This window comes from Rosa chinensis, chromosome 4, assembly GCF_002994745.2.
Source record: "Rosa chinensis cultivar Old Blush chromosome 4, RchiOBHm-V2, whole genome shotgun sequence".
Classification (NCBI taxonomy): Eukaryota; Viridiplantae; Streptophyta; class Magnoliopsida; order Rosales; family Rosaceae; genus Rosa; species Rosa chinensis.
In genome coordinates, this window is record NC_037091.1 from 65,853,714 (window position 1) to 65,875,989 (window position 22,276).

Sequence of the window (22,276 nt, forward strand, 5' to 3'; positions counted from 1 at the left end):
AGGACACCTCTTACAACAGTATGTTGTAGATAATCATGTAAAGATTGAATCACAGAAGCTCAGATGGCTTCGTAGTAATCAAGAAAAATTTAGGAGATAATTTCGTCAAGGACTTCAAGACTCTCTACATGCAGGAGAAAATGATGCAGGTTTGATTTAGTATTGGATTGATGTTAAGATCTTATAATTAGCGTCATTTTATTTATAGTTGTAGAAAGACAAATTAAATGTAATTTGGTACATTACATGTAACGTTGGTCGTAGAACAATTTTGCCATCATCGTTTATTGGAAGCCCACGTGACATGTACCAACAATATCAAGATGCAATGGCTTTGGTTCAAAAATATGGTAGGCCGGATCTTTTTATCACCGTGACTTGTAACCCCAACTGGGAAGAACTTAGAAATGAACTACTCCCTGGACAAACACCACAAGACCGTCCTGATTTAGTCACCAGGGTATTTCATGCCAAATTTGAGCAATTAAAAGAAGATATCATCAACAAGGGGGTGCTGGGAAAAGTGGATGCACATGCTTTCGTTGTTGAATTTCAAAAACAGGGCCTACCACATGTTCATATGCTGATTATGTTAGAAGAAAATGACAAGCTTAATAATGCTGATGAATATGATCCCATTGTTAGAGCTGAAATACCATATGAGGATGAGGAGCCTCAACTTTATGATGCAGTGTGTACACATATGATTCATGGTCCATGTGGAACTCTTAACTCAAGGCAGTCATGTATGAAAAATGGGAGTTGCAATAAAGGCTACCCAAAACCATTTGCAAATTTCACTGTGCAAGGGAATAATGCATATCCTGTATATCGGAGACGAGCAAGTCGCTTACCGGTACCTTTGCGTAGACGAGGAGATCTGATGGTGGATAACAATTGGGTGGTTCCCTACAACCCATGGTTGCTATTACGGTATAATTGTCAATCAATATTGAAATATGTGAGAGCATAAAAAGTGTCAAGTACTTATATAAGTATATCTACAGAGGTCCTGACATAGTGGCACTTGAGCTGCAATCAAACCCAGAGTTTGATGAAATTAGACAATTTGTTGATGCAAGGTGGGTTTGTGCACCGGAAGCTTTATGGAGGATCTTCAAATTTACAATGAACATAATATATCCAACAATAGAGCGATTACAAATACACCTTTCCAACATGCAACAGATAACATTCAATGTTGATGAAACAGTAGAGAATATTCACTACCACAAATATGGGCTAAGGATACTAATCTATCCCCACTTTTAGGCCAATGGTGACAACATGGTTTTATTATCACATATTCGATCTTATTATGCGTTTTAGTGGAGCATCACTATTCTAATATCCCACCAATACCGACAATGGTGTAAATGATCACTTTTAATCTATACTGTTGCTGCTCATTCCGCAAAGACAAATGCAATGAATAGTTAAATTATGATTTTTCCCTTCATACTGTTAGTTATTGCCAGTGGTGTATGGATAAGCATAGGCGTAAGGTCTCGAAGCCTCTATCTACTTCCAGATCGTGAACTGAGCCAGCAAGATCAACAACGAAAAAACCTTGGTAGGGTATTTCAGAATGGGGGAAGTAGAAAAAGAAGGAGAAGAGAAACATGAAGCTCTTGGTTGCAATAAACCGAGTGGAAGGTATTTGTCAGAATATAATTTTTCGTCTTCTTCTTCTTCTTCGCTTACTGTTATTACTATCTCTGTTTCAAGTGATTTAACTCTCAGAACATCTGTGTTTGAGGTATGAGTTTTTTCTTTTGCTTGATGTTATTGATGACGATAGTTTATATACGGATGAGGAGGAATTAGTATGAGTTTACCCAATTCGTCTTTTTTGTGGGTTTGGGAAGGGAGGAATGAGTCATGGCCACGGGTTGGAAGCCATTGACGTCTCCATCTTCTTTCCGTTACCAAATCTAGAAACTTGGGCTTTGGAATTTAGATTAAAATCAATTTAGTCTAAGGCTGTAAGGTAAGCTCAAACGTACCCATCCATGGTGGTAATTTCGAGGATTGCTTAATTGTAGAATCGCTGTAAATCTGTATGTAATTGGGATTTTATTTAATTAGAATATCCTGTAATTATGGAAAGATTGTTTTCTATTAGAGTTAGACTACTCCTTTGTATTTGTATATATATCCCCATTGTGGGATGAATAGATTTATCGAATTAACCCTGAATTGAAGTATTCTTTTCTACTTGGTATCAGAGCCTAGTTCAATCCTTTGAACTTGCGCTGCATCCTTTGAATCCTGAACCCTGAATCCCGAAGAACACCACAAACCGCTGCGTACCACCACCGTTGAAATCAAACCATCCTGAATTTCAAACCATCATCACCCTACCTTTTTTTTCCAAAACATTCATATCCATCTTGAAACCCTTGAAAATCCAATCCTGTGAAAATCATGAATTCCTCAATGATGCAATCAGAGAAACAGGCTATGGGGCATTCGGTAACTACCAAATTTTCTGTTATGGCCCAACGCAAACAGGGTCCTCCTCCAGGCTTCTCAAGACCTTCTCCACACGGTCCTCTAGGTAAACCAAATCCATATGCAAACAAAAGGTGCATTATCTGTGGAGAACTAGGTCATAGCAAGGAGCGGTGCTATGAAGTGATTGGTTACCCTGATTGGTGGGACTTCACCAAGAAACCGCGAAAGAATCTAGGCAAGGCCGTTGTTGCTACTAAAGAGGAAGTTTACCTAGACAATGCCTCCGCTAATGTAGCGCAGTCAGGTATGAAGGGTAAGGTTACTTTTAATAGTACATGGATAATTGATACAGGTGCATCTGACCATATGACCAATGACCCAAGTCTTGTGAAAAACCTTAGACGTTCCCTTCAAGACGTTGTCTCTACTGCTGATGGTACTCCAACTCCGGTCACCGGAGAAGGTTCTATTGCTTTATCTGATACCTTAACCCTTGAATCTGTCTTAGTTGTTCCATCACTAGCTTATAATCTCCTGTCTGTTGGTCAAGTTATTTTAGCTCTTGCATGTATTGTGACCTTCTATCCGTCTTTCTGTGTGTTTCAGGACATTCTGACTCGACAGATTCTTGGTTATGGTGTTAGAAGGGGGAAATTATACTATCTGGATATGATAGAGACTGGAAAGAAACAGAAGCATCTTTTGGGACAAGCTAATCAGATCAACGGGGTAGAGAATGCGAAGGAAGCTGTATGGTTATGGCATCGCCGTTTAGGTCATCTATCCTTTCGTTATCTTAAGAAGCTGCAACCTCAATTGTTTTCAGTTGTTAGTGATATGGATTTCCACTGTGACATCTGTGAACTGACCAAGAGTCACCGTATTTCATATTCACCAAGTCTTAATAAAAGTCATGTTCCTTTTATGAAGATTCACTCCGATGTCTGGGGTCCTGCGAAAATTCCTTCTCTTTCTGGAGCTCGGTATTTTGTAACGTTTATTGATGATTGCACTCGCATGACATGGGTGTCATTACTGAAGAATAAGAGTGATGTATTTGGAATGTTTACCAAATTTCACAAAATGGTGGCAACTCAGTATCAACAATCCATCAGAGTGTTTCAGTCTGACAATGGTGGAGAGTTTGTGAATGGCCCTATGATTGAGTTTTGCCGGTCACATGGAATTCGTCATCAAACCTCCAATTCTTATACTCCTCAACAGAATGGTTTAGTAGAACGGAAGAATAGGCAGTTGATGGAAGTTGTTCGTGCTTCCTTATTTGGCATGAATGTACCTCGGTCCTATTGGGGCAAAGCAGTGAAATCAGCAGCATATCTTATCAACCGTACTCCTTCCCGAGTGATTGAGTTTCAGAATCCTCATCAGAAGCTTCATACACTTTTGACCATCCCTTCTATGCCTAATTTGGAGCCCCGGGTGTTTGGGTGCACAGCTTATGTTCATATTCCCAAGCCTCAACGTAGCAAGCTTGATCCCCGTGCCCGTAAGTGTATATTTGTTGGTTATGCTGACTTCCAGAAGGGTTATCGATGTTATGATCCTCTTACTGGCACTATACATATATCTCTTGATGTCTCATTCCGTGAATCTGAGCCATATTACTCAGGGGGAGCTTCTCAGTCTTCCCTTCAGGGGGAGAGAGGTTATGAAGGGAATCCTTGTTCTATTATTGATTTTGATGTCTTTGAAGACTTGGAAGATTTCGAGGAACGATTTGAAGGTAGAAATTCCGAAATAGAAAATTCGACTGCCGAACAGAGTGTTGTAAATTCTGAAACAGAAAATGCGACTGCTGAACGAAGTGTTGTGAATTCCGAAACAAGGAATGCGACTGCCGAACAGAGTGTTGTGAATTCCGAAATAGAGAATGCAACTACTGAAACTGCCGAACAGAGCGTTGTGAATTCAGAGACAGAAGAGACGACTTTTCTGGATAGTTTGAAACAAAATCAAGACGTATCCGAAGCTCACACACAAGATATTCCCCTTCTGCCTCACCAACTGAAGATCCCAGTCAGAATGATCCACCCCAGGTATCCCTAAACTTTAATGAGTCTTCTGGGTTAGAAAGTGTCGAACCTAGGAAATCACAAAGGGTTATCAAGGGAATTCCTAAGAAACAATAAGAACCAGATATCAAAGCCAAAGCTAAATACCCTATAGCTAATTTTATGTCTAACCATAGGATTTCTGGGTCACATGCACTTGTTGTTGATCAATTATCTACTGTATCTATTCCTAGTAACGTGCAGGATGCAATGATGAATCCAAAATGGACCAAGGCGATGAATGAAGAATTGGAAGCTCTTTAGAAAAAATGCAACATGGGAGCTAGTACCTATGCCGGTTGGAAAGAAGACTGTAGGATGTCGTTGGGTATTTACTGTGAAGCTTAATGCAGATGGAACTATTAATAGATACAAAGTGAGGTTGGTTGCCAAAGGATATACACAACGCTATGGGATTGATTATGAGGAGACTTTTGCACCTGTGGCAAAGATTAATACTGTCCGGATTCTAATCTCACTTACAGCAAACAAAGATTGGCCCTTGCACCAGTTTGATGTGAAGAATGCGTTTCTTAATGGGAATTTGGAGGAAGAAGTGTACATGGATATGCCCCCAGGTGTTAAGAATTACCCAAGTGATGTTGGCAAGGTGTGTAAATTGAAGAAATCTTTGAATGGCCTAAAGCAGTCTCCAAGAGCTTGGTTTGGAAGATTTTCAAAGTCCATGAAAGCCTTTGGATATAGACAGAGCAATTCTGACCATACCTTGTTCATCAAGCGCAAGAATGGTAAGATTACAGCTCTTATTATGTATGTTGATGACATGATTGTTACAGGGGATGATCTGAAGGAGATAAATGAATTGCAAAAGTATTTGTCAAAGGAGTTTGAAATGAAGGATCTGGGACAACTGAAGTATTTTTTGGGTATTGAAGTTGCAAGGTCTAAGAAGGGGATTTCACTTTCACAGAGGAAATATGTTCTTGATTTACTTGCTGAAACGGGGATGCTGGACTGCTGACCCATCGAGACACCCATTGAGATGAATCACAGACTTGCTATCTATCCTGATCAAGTTCGAACTGATAAAGGGAGATATCAACGTCTTGTAGGAAGGTTGATTTATCTTTCACATACTAGACCTGATATTGCTTATGCTGTGAGTGTTGTTAGTCAATTTATGCATTGTCCTAGTGAAGAGCATATGGATGCAGTCTTTCGTATTTTGAGGTACTTGAAGAGGGCGCCAGGTAAAGGGTTACTGTTTCAGAAAAAAGATGAATTGGAAGTTGTTGGGTACACAGATGCAGATTCGGCTGGTGATAAAATGGACAGATGTTCTACATCTGGGTACTTCACTTTTGTTGGAGGGAACCTTGTCACTTGGCATAGCAAAAAGCAAAAAGTCGTTGCCAGATCAAGTGCAGAACCTGAGTTCCGAGGTATGGCACACGGAGTATGTGAAATATTGTGGATTCGTAATGTCTTGAAGGACCTGGGTTACAAGCTTAAAAAGCCTATGGATTTGCATTATGATAATACAGCTGCCATTGAGATTGCACATAATCCAGTTCAGCATGATAGAACAAAGCATGTGGAGGTTGACCGTCATTTTATTAAAGAAAATCTTGACAGAAAGGTTATCCGCTTTCCATTTGTAAACTCAGAGGAGCAATTAGCTGATATTCTTACTAAAAGAGTGTCCAGGAAGGTATTTGACAGCTCGGTTGACAAGTTGGGCATGATAGACATCTATGCACCAACTTGAGGGAGAGTGTAGAATCGCTGTAAATCTGTATGTAATTGGGATTTTATTTAATTAGAATATCCTGTAATTATGGAAAGATTGTTTCCTATTAGAGTTAGACTACTCCTTTGTATTTGTATATATATCCCCATTGTGGGATGCATAGATTTATTAAGGTCTGAAATTGGGGAAGATGAGAAGAATGGAGCTGGAGTTTGGCTGCAGATCCTTTCGGTGGGTATTGATCAAGGTCATAGGCACGTTGGAGTGGGTACAGAGAACTAGCTTCTCAAAGGTTTATTTGGATAATTAGGTGAGTGAGAACCCACTTCATATATCCCTCAATTAAATATGGAGATTGTGAAGTTCTATTGTTTACATATGTTAAGAGTTGTTGTAATTGTATGATAACGAGGGATTAAGGAGATTGCCATCTAAAGTGGTCTGTGCTTTGGGTTCATCTGTTTCTTTTGCTTTGCCTCATTTGTTTTTTATTTTGTGTTCATATAATATACATCTAACACAGCCTGCATCATAAGACATATTTTGTGGCTATTTGCTGCAGTTTGTTCGTAGCTTTGTGAACTCACTGTTGGCTTTGGCTGATCTCTATATTCAACTATATAAGATACAATTACCTTTCATTTTTGTGCATTTGGAGTTTCATTTTACAAATGTCATGGCAACTATGACAAAAGTTTAGTTTTTGCTAATGTTTATATTAATGGTTTTCAAGATTATGAGGAGATGTGATAGTTTTATCATAATAATGGTTTGTATGGAATCCCTTTCTAACTTCAGTTAATTTGATTATTATGCAGCTCAATTCAAGTTTTTGTGACAGTCTAAAGAGAATCAAAGAGGGTCTACATTGGAGGCTTTTATAAAAATTGGTTGCAGGTAGAACTCTCCTTTGATGCTCTTAGATATTCAATTTATATGTTGTTGGCTTCTCCAGTTCCGAAATCTGTTATTGGATATTCATGTATAATTCTATTTTAATCCTCAATGAAAATTTGAAGGCTCTTCATTGATTTTGTTAGTCTATGCATTTTTCTTTTTTCTTTGCAGCTCTTACACTTTTTTTTTTTTGGCAAACTACAGCTCCTACATTTTGATTGTTAGTTCCCCAACAATCTATCCAAGTTGGATTTGTTGCCATGTTCAAGGTATGCCTCCCTTTCTGTATTTACATTTCAGCTAGGGTTGTGGGATTCATTTTATTGAGTAGTGAAAAGAGTGACATTTGACTCTTCAGCATGTTCATGAATTATTTAGATCTGTGAAAATTTTCCTTTTGTTTAAGGATATCTCTATTTGTGTTTAATCCAAACTCTAGGTTACTTGACCTAGTGGTAATAGGGTTCAATTAGAAGAATCTAGAGATTCACTTTCCTTGTATGATTCTAACTCTATGCATTGTAATCCTCTATATAAAGAGGCTCATATTATCAATGAGAATACACAGCAAATTTTTCTCTGTTTCTAATTCCCTAGAACACGTTATCAGCACGAAGCCCTAACCCTAAGACCCTAAATTCGTAACCTTCAAATATCAGAAACCACCGCCACCCACCTTGAAGGTTTAGACCCCAGGAGTCCAGAACCGGGGGCACCACACCAAGAACCGGCCGGAAAAATACCGAACCGACCCTCAGAAGTACCAGAAAACCCTCTGCCCGGTTTAAGGCTTTTTCCTCTGCCTCTGACATCCGTACTCCATCACCTTCAGCGCCTCAAACCCAGATTGCTGGAACTGGAAAAATAACCACCGGAACCGGCCTGAAAATTGACGAACCGGCCACCAGAAGGTCATCCACGTTGAACCGCCGCCTGAAATTCATCCTTGGAGCTTTCTCTCTGCCTTTGTCAGTCCAATCCAGAAAAAAGAAACAAGCCTAGCCCAAGCAACAGAGCAGCCCTAAGCCCAGAAGCAAAGGACCAGCCCACGGCCCAGAAGGAAGAAACCGGCCTGAAGCCCAACCAGTCAACCCACTGATGTCAGCACAGAAATCTACCACGTCAGCACCCAATCCGCACTGCCACGTCAGCAACCGGACGCCACATCAGCACCTTCGGTCAACGCCGGTCAACCCTCCAGTCAACTCTGGTCAACACTTTCAGGCGACTTTTTCCAGTCAAGAATTTCCGACCATTTTTCAAGGTAAATCTTTTCTAAAAGTTCCCGTTTTTGAAGTTTTTTTAAAATTTCTTCTTCTTTTCTCGGGGACTTCCAACATCCCTTTTTCTACCCTCCTTTCTTCTTCATAGGGGAGACCGAAAGCCGAACTGTGGGGGTTCGTGCTCACTCCAAGCTTGGAGCTTGTAGAGTCCTCCAAACTTAGAGTTTGTTGAGAAGAAAATGATCGACCACATACATCGTTGTTTCGATCTAATCCAAAACCCCTCTTGGAATCGGATTTCTCTTGGAAACGACTACGCTCAGAAAATCCCTAATTTCTTGGAAGAGACTACACTCAGGAATTTAATAGTTTTTCGTGGTAGCCTTTTTTTTTTCGCTCCGAAACTAACCCTAATCTTGTGTTGTTTTTCAGGATGAGTTACCTGAACAAGTTGAACTTTGTTCCACTAGAGACAACTAGCGCAGCATACCATAGGTGGGTCTGAGATGTGCGCCAACATCTTAAGGCTGATGGACTTCTGGAAGCCATCCAAAAGCCTAGTCAGAACGTGCTCTCCATTGAGCAAGCTACTGATTTTGAAGCAAATCAAGCTAAGGCCATCATTCTCATGACAAGACACATGAATGACGCGCTCCAAAGTGAATACCTCAATGAGGAAGACCCAAGAAAGCTATGGGTTGAACTTGAGCAACGATTTGGCAATGTTCGTGACTCCCTACTCCCTGATTTAGAAGTGCGATGGCATAGCCTCCGCTTCTGTGATTTCAAGTCTGTGCTTGATTATAAATCGGAAGCTCTTCGTATCAAGTCCCTGATGGAGTTTTGTGGCCAAGCCATAACTGATACGATGTTGATCGAGAAGACTCTCTCTACCTTCCCCGTCTCTGCCCTGATGATTTCAAAGAATTATCGGATTGATGTGAAAGCAGGACGTATCACAAGATTTCATGAGATCATTGGCGCCATGAACGTAGCTGAAAAGCACGACAACATTCTTGTGAAGAACTATAACGCTAGACCCATGGGAACCAAGTCTATCCCGGAGTCTAACTATAGTCGCGCCCCCAAGGGAGGACGCAAGGAGCGAAACCCTAAGAGTAGGGACAATTCTGGACGTTCTGGTCCATATTCTCACCCTAACAAGGAAGGAAATCGCCAAGAGAGGCGTGCACGGAACCGTGGGGGTCAACGTGTGAAGAGAGAGAGAGGCGGAGCCTCCGACCATGATGGTAACGCCATCAAGAGCAATGGTCGTCCAAATCGCGCCCCAAAGGCGCCTTGATCAAGGGAGCCTGACCATAATGATGTTTGTTTTCGATGTGGATCAACTGAACATTGGGCCAAAGCATGTACAGCACCCCAGAATGTTGCAAACGCATACAAGACGTATCGTGAAGCAAGGGAAGCAAATTACATTGAACAAGAAGTTAAGATGGCGATCTCGATCTAAGGGTGGAAGACTACAAGGGTCAAGACCCAGAAACTGGCGATTTTGATTAAGACTTTTTATTTTCTAAGAGATGTAGGCAATTCCCATATTACTTTTGTAGTAGACGCCAATGATATTAGTCTTTCTTCAAAGTAGGCATACTCAATGTAAGTGTGATGTCTAGGAAGGTTTTGAGATAAGTGGTACTTAAGAGAGCTTTGCTCCACCGACATCTCTGTACTCACCTGGTCACATTTACATTGGAAATACCGAAAGGAGTTAGGCGACTACCATTGTTTTGCAGTAACTAGTTTATTGGATTATATTTTCTTTAATCAAAGAAACAATGATGTACTCCGTTGGCTTATGAATAAAATTTCAAGTTCTTTTCATTATGACTCAATTTTGATTATGAGCATATTACTTTGTGACTACGATGGCTGGGCCATCAGTATTAATGGAATAGCCCAAGTTCTCCTTGTAATAAGGCACCTTGATTACTGTTGCAAAACTCTCTACGCTCCTAGGGCAAATCGCACCTATGAGTAGCCAACGGATTTCATGAGAAAACGCATGTAGAGAACGGAAATGAGTTCCTTTGCAATACCTCTAATGATTGCGAACAAATGCGCATCTTAGAGAAGTTTATGTGTCTCTCTAGTGAACTCTATGTCACTATTCGAGCTATTAATCCAATAAAAGTTATGAGAGAAGATCTCTTGGATTTAGACACATATTGGCTTTGTCACGACAGGATAGATCATCCTAGTCATGATATGATGATCCGTCTACTAAAGACTTCACACGGACATCCATCCTTTTGAGCAAAACGAAGCTAGAATCTAATGACGCCAACCATGAGCATAACGCCATGGTTGTTCCTCCTAGTGGCCATGACGCCGTACATGCTAATTTCCATGGCTCCCTCGCCATGATGGGAGATGTAGTCACACATTTTACTTCTAATAGCGTTACAGACGCTCAGGCCCAACCAAAATCCTCATTGGTTGCTTTTAAGGCCCCTCGCTCACTTTACAAAGCCTGTTCCTTCGGGAAATTAGGACTGAGACAGTCCTATGCAAAGGATATGAAAATACTCATTCTGTTCTTACATCGAATCCGTGGGGATTCTGTGGACTGATTCAACCAACTTACGAATGTTTAAATATCTCATGATGTTGGTTGACATGCAAACACGCTAGTCACGTGTTGTGCCATTGTCCACTTGTAATGCTGCTTATGCTACACTCCTAGCACATATCATATGACAACGGGCTCACTCCCCCAATCATCATATTCAGTCAATTGGATTTGACTATGCTAGTGAGTTTACATCGAAGACTCTCGATGGTTATTACATTGGGACTGATGTTGGACATCATATTCCCATGTACACACCCAAATGGTCTCGCGGAAACGACTATGATGGTAATCCGGACATTGGTAATGCGCACCAATCTCCTTATATCCGCTTGGGGTGATGCAATATCGCATGTAGCTATGCTAATTCGTCTACGACCTACCTCCACTCAATGTACCTCTGCGTTACAACTAGTGACTGGGTACAAGTATTTTGTACTTACGCATATTTGAGTGAGCCATTTATGTGCCCATTGCGCCGCCACTGCACACTATGATAGGTCCTTCCAGACGAATGGGCAACTCAGTTGGATTTGAGACTCCAACAATCGTCCGCCACTTAATGCCCTTGCAAGGCGATCTCCTTACCGCTAGATTTGCGGATATCACTTTGATGAAACAGTCTTCCCGTCGTTAGGGGGAGATAAGAATACAGATGTTCAACAGGAACGACAGGAATTGTCGTGGTTTGTCCCCACTATGTCTCATCTTGATCCCTATTAAAGTGACAAGATCACACAAATATGCTGCAAACATGCCTGCAAGGAAGGACGTCCCTACGAGAGGACGTAGCGCCACCCTACACGGAGGTAGGCATGGCGCCAATGCCAAAGAGAGTGGCACTCTGGCGTTACAGGCCATGGCTCCAGCTAGGATGCGTGGGAGGCCCGTGGGTTCGAAGGATACCTTGGCACAAACCAATCCTTGGATCATCGACACTCAAAATCCGTCTCATGAGTATCTTCCGGGTTATGGTTATCGTTGGTGGACGCCTCAACGTCAGAACCTATTCCTGAGAATATAGAGCTCTATGAAACTTACACTAGTGTACATGAGACGTTGGATAGAAACTCCATCATGATTGATGATGTAGTTGCGCATGAGTTTGTTGAGTCTAATGATATCGAACCACGCTCCGTTGATGAATGAATGCCAACGTAGAGAAATTTGGCCTAAATGGAAAGATGCAATCCAGGTTAAGATGGATTCTCTAACGAAGAGGAAGGTTTTCGAGCTAGTGATGCCAACACCTCCTAACATAAAACCTATTGAATAATGGGTCTTCGTTAGAAAGCGTGATGAGAAAAAGAGATGGCAATCTCGCCTTATGGCACAAGGTTTCTCATAAAACGCCCTGGAATCGACTACGATGAGACATATTCTCTCGTAATGAATGTCATTGCACTCCACTACCTTGTCAGTTTGGTAGTTTCCGAATAACTGAACATGTAGCTTACAAATGTGGTCACTACTTATCTCTATGGGGATCTAGATATGGAATATACATGAAGGTTCATGGTGAACTTCATTTACCCAAGTCAAGAGGCTCTAGACCACGGGGCGCATTTACAATAAGATTGAAACGCGCACTAAAGTGACTACTTGATTGGGAAGGGATATGCCCACGCATTTCTATAACAAGTTTCGGATTCTATCGCGGTTCATGTTAGACATGATCTTCATTAGAAGCCCTTAAAGAGTTAAGGGAAACCGCTGAACACTTGAAATCCGAGTTTGAGATAAGGATTTTGGGAGAACACGATTATGTCTCGGTTTAGAACTTGAGCATCGTGTCGATAGATGCTTAGGCATTTTGACAAGGTCAAGCCTTCAAGCACCCCCATGATCGTCCATAGTCTTGATCCTGAAAAGGATCTTATTCGTCGAAAGGATGATGACGAAGATGTGCTAGAGGCAGAAGTGTCTTACTTAGTACAATAGGCTCATTATTGTACTTATCCCAATGCACAAGACCGGACATCTCATATGTTGTGAACTTGTTAGCTAGATATAGCTCTGCGCTAACGCGACGCCATTGGATTGGTGTAAAAGATATCTTTCGATATTTGAGATGTATGATTGATATGGGCTTGTTCTATCCCTACAAAGAGATGATGGATTCGGACCCATCACACACCAGGTACGCCACCAACACTGGCCTGCGTCCACTATCCCCATCCCAAAACGACGTGTTTTGGAATGTTTTGCTGGTGTTGGGTATCTCTCTGACCCACACAAAGGTCATTCCCAATCCGGTCAAGTGTTCACCATGGGAAAAGACCGTGACATCTTGGAGGTCTACAGAATAGACCCTAGTCGCTATATCTTTGAACAATGCAGAGATCATTGCTCTTCACAAAGTGGTTCGTGAATGTATATGGATTGGATCCATAATTAAGCATGTTTGAACAATTGTGGTTTGAAGTCTACCATAAATGAGCCTACGAGCATTTAGGATAATGCTGCTTGTTTTGAACGAATGGGGCAAGACTACATCAAAAGAGATAACACCAAGCATAATCAACAACAATAGACTCTCCTCAAGATCAAAGTGAACTAGGTTCAATATGAGGACAATGAGGCAGACTTGTTTACTAAGTCATTGCCCAAATCCACGATCGAGAAACATGTGGCAAGAATTGGCTTGCGGAAATTATCTGAACTCCCATGATCGTAGTCATCAGGGGGAGATGTCTACATGTTCACCTCGAAATGTGAAGGGTGTGTTGTGCTCTTTTTCCCTTTCGACCGAGGTTATTTTTGTCCCACTGGGTTTTTGTTACTCGGCAAGGTTTTTAACGAGGCAACAAGAGAAGCACCGCGTTTAGACAACACAAGGGGGAGTGTTTAAGGATATCTCTATTTGTGTTTAATCCAAACTCTAGGTTACTTGACCTAGTGGTAATAGGGTTCAATTAGAAGAATCTAGAGATTCACTTTCCTTGTATGATTCTAACTCTATGCATTGTAATCTTCTATATAAAGAGTCTCCTATTATCAATGAGAATACACAGCAAATTTCTCTCTGTTTCTGATTCCCTAGAACACCTTTTGATTTTTTGATTTTTTTTATTATGTGAATCTATTTAACTGTTTTGCTGACTTTTCAGAGAAGAAGTTGACAGTGGGATAATTGTTTTCTGACATGTCTAATGTCTTTATCTTCCGTGTTGGTAGCTTTATCTATTACTGTTATATAGGGGTGATAATTTTTATTTTGTAATTCTATCTCAAATTATAACGGCATTCTTTTGTATAATCTGTTATATTAGTTCTTCTATTGTTGTTCAATTGGCTCCCATAACTAATCTCAGGTGAGTTCTAATGCATTGATATCTGATTCTCAATTTCTTCGTGAGATTTGATGATTTTCAGGAAAAGAGTTGGTTATTTGTGGTTTTGTGCGGCTTTCATATCAGATTGGGCCTTTTTCGGTTCGACCGAATTTTCCCGTCCTGTTTTTCCTTGATATATATCTTTTTTAGAGAAGTGACTCTATTGACGAAAGTTAACAATTTGATTACAGGAAACTCCAATATAATTAGTGTTCTTCAAATGATGGTTTCGAACTTTCATTATGGCGAAATTTCAGTTCATGAGCCTTAATTAAGTGTAGTGGGAAGGGGTTAGAGGTATTATGTTTCTACCTTAACTATGTTATTGCCTTATGAGGTTTGGAGTTGCTGCCTTGGTAGCCCCTTCATTGGTATAAGAATAAACTGCATATATGAAAATCATGCCTGCCGGGACATTTTTTGGACAAATAATCCTTCGACTTAACCAGGTCTGTAATGTCTTTTTTGCTTTTGTTTTTAATATGATTATACACTACTTAAGTAATTAATGCTGATTTGAACACACATTTTTTCTGATCCTCCTTTAGAAAATCCCTCTCATAGTGAGATCATTTGGGTCATTGCAGAAAATAGAGGAAAAAAAAAAAGCAAAAGAAGAGGGGGAGGAGAAAAAAGACATGAGAAGAGAAAACAAATGAAGCCGAGAAGAAACGGTTGAAAAAGCCTAGAAAAGAAGGAAAAGAGTTGGTTATTTGTGGTTTTGTGTGGCTTTCAGATCAGATTGGGCCTTTTTTGGTTCGGCCGAATTTTCCCGTCCAGTTTTTCCTTTATATATATATTTTTTAGAGACGTGACTCTATTGACAAAGTTAACAATTTGATTACAGGAAACTCCAATATAATTAGTGTTCTTCAAATGATGGTTTCGAACTTTCATTATGGCGAAATTTCAATTCATGAGCCTTAATTAAATGTAGTGGGAAGGGGTTAGAGGTATTATGTTTCTGCCGACAAGAAACGGTTGAAGAAGCATGGAAAAGAAGGAAAAAAATCAAAGTGTTGAAGGATGTCGACATAATGTGTGCCTCTACAAATTAGGGTTTAGAGTTGTAATAGGAAAGTGTTCTAGGTATTCAATTATATTCGGATTCTATTATCTATTGTGTACCTTGTAACTCCCTATATAAAGGGCTTCTATTATCAATAATAAACACAATTACAATTGTCCTACAACACGTTATCAGCATGATACTCTAACTCTAACCGGAAAAAAAAAAGAAAAAAAAACCTAAAAACCCTAAAACAACAAATCTGCCGCAGCTTTCCAAAACCCTAGCCGCAGCCTCCCTGCTCCTCCTACCGCAAGTCTGCAGCCCCTACTGCCTTCATGCTGCTCCTGTCGCAAGCTTGCAGCCCCTACAGCCCTTGCTGTCCAAAATTGCTGCGGAAACTGCTGCTTGCTGCTGTCCAAACTACTGCCCAAACTATTGCCAAACCTGCTGCCGCCGCTTGCTGTCACCGTCTACTGCTGCTGCCACTTGTTACTGCTGCTGCCCCAACACGCCTGCTTCAACACGCGCGTTCTCAAGCCCAAAATCATCACGTAAGTTTTTGTAATTAAAGTTGCTGCTTTCTTGTATTTAAATTCCCTTTATTTTCTGCATAATATTGGAATATATGTTGCCAAATGGTTTTGAGTGTTTAACAAAGCGGAATTGTGGGGATTCACGATTAACGAACTAAGAGTGTTCGTATGAACTAAGAGTGTTCATAATTAAACGAACTAAGAGCGTTCGTATGAACTAAGAGTGTTCATAATGCTTGGACTAAGAGCGTCCACAAGCATCAAATTGTGACCATATTAAAACATCATTGTTTGGTCTAATCCAAAAGAGATTCTTGGAAATTGATTTCTTGGTAGCATAGCTTGGAAATCTTATTGTTTTAGTTTTCGTGGAAGTTTAACTCCGAAACTAATATATCTTCTCTTCTTATTTTCAGGATGTCGAATGAACCTAGACTCGATTTTCCCATGCTTGACTCAACAGGCTCGGATTACCACAGTTGGGTAACCGATGTTGAGAACCATCTCACTTCAAATGGAATATTACCCATAATCCAGGCACCTAACCTGGATCTTATGTTCATGCGAACACCTACAAAGCATGCTCAAGCAATTATCTTGATGTGACGCCATAGGGACAAGACACTCAGATTGGAGTATATGTCTATCAAGAATGCAAGAGAGCTATGGGTAGCGCTAGAAGAGCGCTTTGGCAATGTCCAAAATTCCCTCCTCCCTAACTTGAAGGTTCAATGGAACAATCTGCGCTTTGCTGATTTCAAGTCTGTTGCTGAATATAATTTAGAAGCTCTTCGCATACAGTCCATGTTGAGGTTTTGTGGACAACCCGTCACAGAGCAAGAGCTAATTGAGAAAACTCTCTCCACCTTCCCCGTTTCAGCCATTGTGGTATCAAAGCAATACCGTACTAAAGTCAATGCTGGACGGATCACGAGGTTTCATCAACTTATCAATGTTATATATGTAGCTGAGAAACATGATAACATACTCATGAGGAATTATAATTCAAGGCCCATTGAAACTAAGAGCATTCATGAAGCGAATTATAATGCACCCAAAGGAGGGCGCAAGGAGCGGTACCCTAAGAATGAGGGACATGAGGGACGTATGTGCCCATATAACCGCCCTAACCTAGAAGGAAACCGCAAGTTTTGTGTGGATACACATGGTGGTAATGCCACACATGGGAGAGGGGGTCGTGGTATCCCTAGCCGTGGTGGCGGCGCCATGGGTCGTAGTGGTGGCACCAACCCTCCTAGGGAACGCTCGCAACGTGCACAACGTGCACCTCAATTAAAGGGAGGCAACCACAATGATGTGTGTCATCGATGTGGATCAATTGAGCATTGGTTCAAGCAATGCAAGGCAAGCGAGCAACTAGCTGCAAGATACAGGGCATACAGGGACCTGAGGGAGCAAAAAGTGTACCTTGCAGAAGAAGAAGAAGAAGATAGTGGAGATGTCAATCTCACCATAGAGGACTTCAAAGCTGAAGATGAAGTGCACAAGGATGCAGCAGACTTTGATTAGATTAGTCCTTTTATTTTTCCAAGAACTTTTGCAATGGCAATATGCCTTAGTCAATAAATGACAATTGTATTAACTCTTTCTTATGTGGCTGACCCAATAAAAGGTGATGTCTAGGAAAGTCATTGAGATTATTGGTACTTAAGAGAGCCTCGCTCCACCAACATCTCTCTCTACTTTCCTGGTCATATTTGATTGGAGTTACCAAACGGATAGAGTGACTACAATGTGTCTTAGTTTGATTTTATTTTGGATTAGATTTTGGAAACTTCGATGTAATCATTGGCTATTAATAAAGTGTCAATCCTTTTACTTAATGTCTTGGACATACCTTAATTCGAACTTTATTATATAAGAGCCAATGGTTTTCATGTGGAAACACATTATGAGAATGGACAGAGTTCCTTTGCATCACCTCTAATGACTACGAACATAAACGAGTATTAGAGAAACTTATGTGTCGCTCTAGTGGGTTGTATGCAACCACTATTCTAGTTATTGAATCCAACCATGTCATGAGAGACGACTTATGGGATTCTGACACATATAGGCTTTGACATGATGATCCGTGTATTAAAGACTTTACACGGACATCCATTTTCAGAAAGAAGAAAAGTAAGAACTAAGAATTGGTTCGAGGAGCTGCACATGCCCCTCATGGCGCCGTGATTGTGCAAAGACCAGCCACACATGGCTGGCACCGCCTAACCCATGCGGCAAATACATGACATTGACGCCATAAACCCATATTCAACTCCTCTCCCTACTTCTCAAGTCCATTGTGACATTGTGGCTTAACCAAAACCTTCATTGGTTGATTATAAGGCCTATGTTATGTTTCGTTCTGTAAGGCCTGTTATTTAGGATTGAGACCATCCTATGCAAAGGAGATTGAGGAAATAATTCCATTCTCACAAAGAATCTAAGGGAATTCTGTGGATTTGATCAACCAACTTGCGGACCGTATAGATGTTTTATGGTGTTGGTTGATACGCAAACACGCTGGTCCCGTGCTGTGCCATTATCCACTCATAATGCTGCTTATACTACACTCCTAGCACATAACATATGGCTACGGGCTCACTACCCAGATCATCCCATTCAGTCAATTTGACTTGATAATACTAGAGAGTTTACATAGAAAATTTTCGATGACTATTGCATATCATTGGGTATTAATATCTACACGCCCAATTGGTCTGGCGGAAAAGCCACCATTAAAAGACTATAATGGTAGCCCGGACTTTGGTAATGCGCACAAATATTTCCGCTTGGGTTATGCAATATTGCATGCAGCTATGCTCATTCTTCTACGACTCATAGCATCTACTCAACTTTTATTTGCGTTACAGCTAGTGACTGGGTTCGAGTATAAATATCTCGTACTTATGCATATTTGAGTGCGCGGTTTATGTACCAATTGCGCCGCCACAGCGCATCAACATGAGTCCTTGCAATGAATGCATATATATATATATATATATTTGTGTTGGCCATAGGCCTCCAACTATAAGTCCGCTATGTAAAACCCTTGACAGGCGATCTCTATTTCGCTGGATTTGCGAATTGTCAATTTGATGAAACAGTCTTCCCGTTGTTAGGAGGAGATTAGAACATCAATGTTCAACAGGAACGACAGGAATTGTCGTGGTCTGTCCCCACTATGTCTCATCTTGATCCCCTAAAAGTGACGAGATCACATATACCTGCTGCAAACATGCCTGCAAGGATTGGTGTCCCCACAAGAGGACATGGTGCCACCCAGAGAAGATGGGTACGACAACACCACCATGGATGGTGGTATGGTGACGCCACAAAGGTGGCATAACGGCGTCATAGGCCATGGGTTCCGCTAGAAAGAGTAGGAGACCTATAGGTTCGATGGATTCTCGCCCTAAGAAGAGAGCGAGTTTGGCACAACTTGATCCATTGATCATTGATACTCAAAATCCGTCTCATGAGAATATTTTGGATTGTGGTTATGTCCAAGAGACATCGTTGGGGGACGCCTCAATGTTAGAACCAATTCCTGAGAATATAGAGATCTCTACGAACTACACTAGTGTACATGAGGACGTGGAATTTTTGAGACCAATGACATCGAACCTTACTCTGTTGAAGAATGCCAACGTAGAAAAAATTGGCCTAAATGGAAAGATGCGATACAGGTTGAATTGGATTCACTAACGAAGAGGAAGGATTTCGGGCCTGAGATGTCAACACCTCCTAACATAAAACCTATTGACATTAATAGGTCTTCATTAGATAGCGTGATGAGAAAAAGAGATGGTAATCTCGCCTTATGGCGCAAGGTTTCTCACAACGCCCTGGAATTGACTACGAGAAGACATATTCTCTCGTAATGGATGTCATTGCACTCCACTACCTTGTCAGTTTGGTAGTTTCCAAATAACTGAACATGCAGCTTACGAATGTGGTTACTACGTATCTCTATGGGGATCTAGATACGGAATATAATGAAGTTTCTTGTGGACTTCATTTACCCAAGTCAAGTGGCTCTAGACCACGGAGCGTATTTGCAACGAGGTTGAAATGCTCATTAAAATGATTACTTGATTGGGAAGAGATATGATGAACTATGCCCACGCGTTTCCATGACAAGTTCCGGATTTGCAATTGTCGCGGTTTATGTTGATAAACATAATTGGAACCCTTGAGAGTTAAGGGAAACCGTTGAACACCTGAAATCCGAGTTTGAGAGGAAGGACCTTGGGAGAACACGGTTTTGTCTAGATTCAGAACTTGTATACAGTGTCAATCGATGCTTAGGTATTTTTGATAAAGTCAAAGATGCACCATGGTCGTTCGTAGTCTTGACCCTAAAAGGAATCCTTTTCGTCCCAGGGATGATGACGAAAACGTGTTAATAGCAGAAGTGCTTACTTATGTACAATAGGCGCATTATTGTACTTAGCACAATACAAGACCGGACACCTCAATTATTATGAACTTGTTGGCTAGATATAGCCCCGCGCCAACGCAACGCCATTAGATTGGTATAAAGACAATCTTTAGATATTTGAGAGGTACGATTGATATGGGCTTGTTCTATCCCTACAGAGAGAAAAGAAATGACGGGAGTGTGGGATCGGACCCCACAAGGCAAAATGCCCCTTCCGTGCTCCTCCTCCTCTCCATCAAAATGACAACAAGCACTTCTAAATATTGAAGTGAACCAAATCTTCAGAGGATAATGTAGCGGACTTATTTACTAAGTCGTTACCAAAATCCACATTCGAGAAACATGTGAAAAGCATCGGATTGAGAAAGTTATCCGAACTCCCATGATTGTGGCAATCAGGGGGAGATATTGACATCAGGGGGAGGCATGATGTCTACATGTTCGATCTCGAAGAGTGAAGGACGTGTTGTGCTCTTTTTGTCCTTCGACTAGGGTTATTTTTGTCCCACAGGGTTTTTTGTTACCTGGCAAGGTTTTTAACGAGGCAATAATCAAAGTGTCATCACCAAGTTTGAGCGGCACAAGGGGGAGTGTTGAAGGATGTCGACATAATGTGTGCCTCTACAAACTAGGGTTTAGAGTTGCAATAGGAAAGTGTTCTAGGTATTCAATTGTATTCGGATTCTATTACCTATTGTGTACCTTGTAACTCCCTATATAAAGGGCTCCTGTTATCAATAATAAACACAATTACAATTCTCCTACAACACAAAGAGAATGTAAAGAGGCCCAGTTATCAAATCTTGATTAATTGTGAAGTTGGTAGAATATTTGTTAATCTCAGGCACTTGGCTTTTATTAGAAATGAATGATGTGATACACATGCAAACCATACCACGGTCAAAAACATAATTCGATCAATTGCCATACTATAATTTGAAGCTAAGAGTGGTAGTCTTGAGAAAAATGGGAAGCTTGCCAGTAGCCGAAAATGTCTCATCACGTTCTATGACTTCCATCAACATTCCAGTGTTGCCACTGATCTCATCATCAACTGGGAAAACAAGCAACATTCCTGTTCTATGTTTCGGAACTGCTACGTACCCTTTTGTTGGCTCAGAAATCGTAAAAGAAGCCATTCTCGATGCGATCAGAGTTGGCTACAGACATTTTGACACAGCCGCTCTTTACCAGACGAAGCAGAGTCTCGATGAAGCAATTTCGGAAGCTCTCTCTTGGCCTCATCGAACCTCTTCATCACTTCCAAGCTGTGGTGCAGTGATGCTCACACCCACCGTGTGTTACCAGCCATTTCAACTACGCTCAAGTAAAATAACTAGTACTATAGGTGAGTTAATCAGCATTAATTTGTGGAATTGATTGATAAGTTAACACGCAGATATCAGCATTAATCAGCATTAATAAGTTAATCAGCATTAATTTAAAGTCTTGATTTAATGGGATACGTTGATGGTACATGTCCACCTCCGCCTCAGTTCTTGATTACTGATGATGGGATAACTACTGAAATTACTAGGGAATTTAAGGAATGGAACAAGAATGATAAGGCAGTGCTATGTTTTATCTCTACCACTATATTTGGTGAAGCATTGTCCTCTTTAGTTGGCAGTGGAAATTCAAGGGAGGCTTGGCTCAATTTGAAGAACAAATATTCTGCAGTTTCAAGATTTGATGTCATGCAATTCAAGACAAATCTACATACATTAGAGAAAAATAATGATTCTATAGACAAGTATCTTCAACGTGTCAAATATGCTAGAGACAAGTTGGCTTTTGTAGGTGTGCACTTTGCTGATGAAGACATTATGATCATAGATCTCAACGGCTTGCCTCCCGAGTATAACAACATCAGAGTGGTCATTAAAGCCATGGACAGATCTGTCTCTATGGAAGAGTTTCGTTCTCAATTGTTGACTGTTGAGAGAGACTTTGAGAAAATGGTGCTTCAAACAACTCAAAATACCATTTCTGCTAT

At 40.8% G+C, this 22,276-nt stretch overlaps 1 protein-coding gene and 1 long non-coding RNA gene across 2 annotated transcripts; both read left to right on the plus strand.

Moving 5' to 3' along the window:
- Positions 1–328: 328 nt before the first annotated feature.
- LOC112199789 lies at positions 329–1,538 on the plus strand. Its single transcript, XM_024340755.1, has 3 exons — positions 329–933; positions 1,008–1,082; positions 1,469–1,538. The coding sequence occupies exons 1-3, from the start codon at positions 329–331 to the stop codon at positions 1,536–1,538; spliced, it is 750 nt and encodes a 249-aa protein (XP_024196523.1).
- Positions 1,539–6,411: 4,873 nt separating this feature from the next.
- LOC112200493 lies at positions 6,412–7,492 on the plus strand. The gene is made up of 3 exons (XR_002936335.1): positions 6,412–6,550; positions 7,059–7,137; positions 7,342–7,492. It is a non-coding gene; the product is annotated as an uncharacterized LOC112200493 (long non-coding RNA).
- The last annotated feature ends 14,784 nt before the right edge of the window (positions 7,493–22,276 follow it).

Coding starts and splice junctions, on each gene's coding strand:
- LOC112199789 (XM_024340755.1), top strand. CDS start 329: ATGGCTTTGGTTCAAAAATATGGTAGGCCGGATCTTTTTATCACCGTG. Junction 934..1,007: donor AACCCATGGTTGCTATTACG/GTATAATTGTCA, acceptor GTATATCTACAG/AGGTCCTGACATAGTGGCAC. Junction 1,083..1,468: donor AGACAATTTGTTGATGCAAG/GTGGGTTTGTGC, acceptor TCATACTGTTAG/TTATTGCCAGTGGTGTATGG.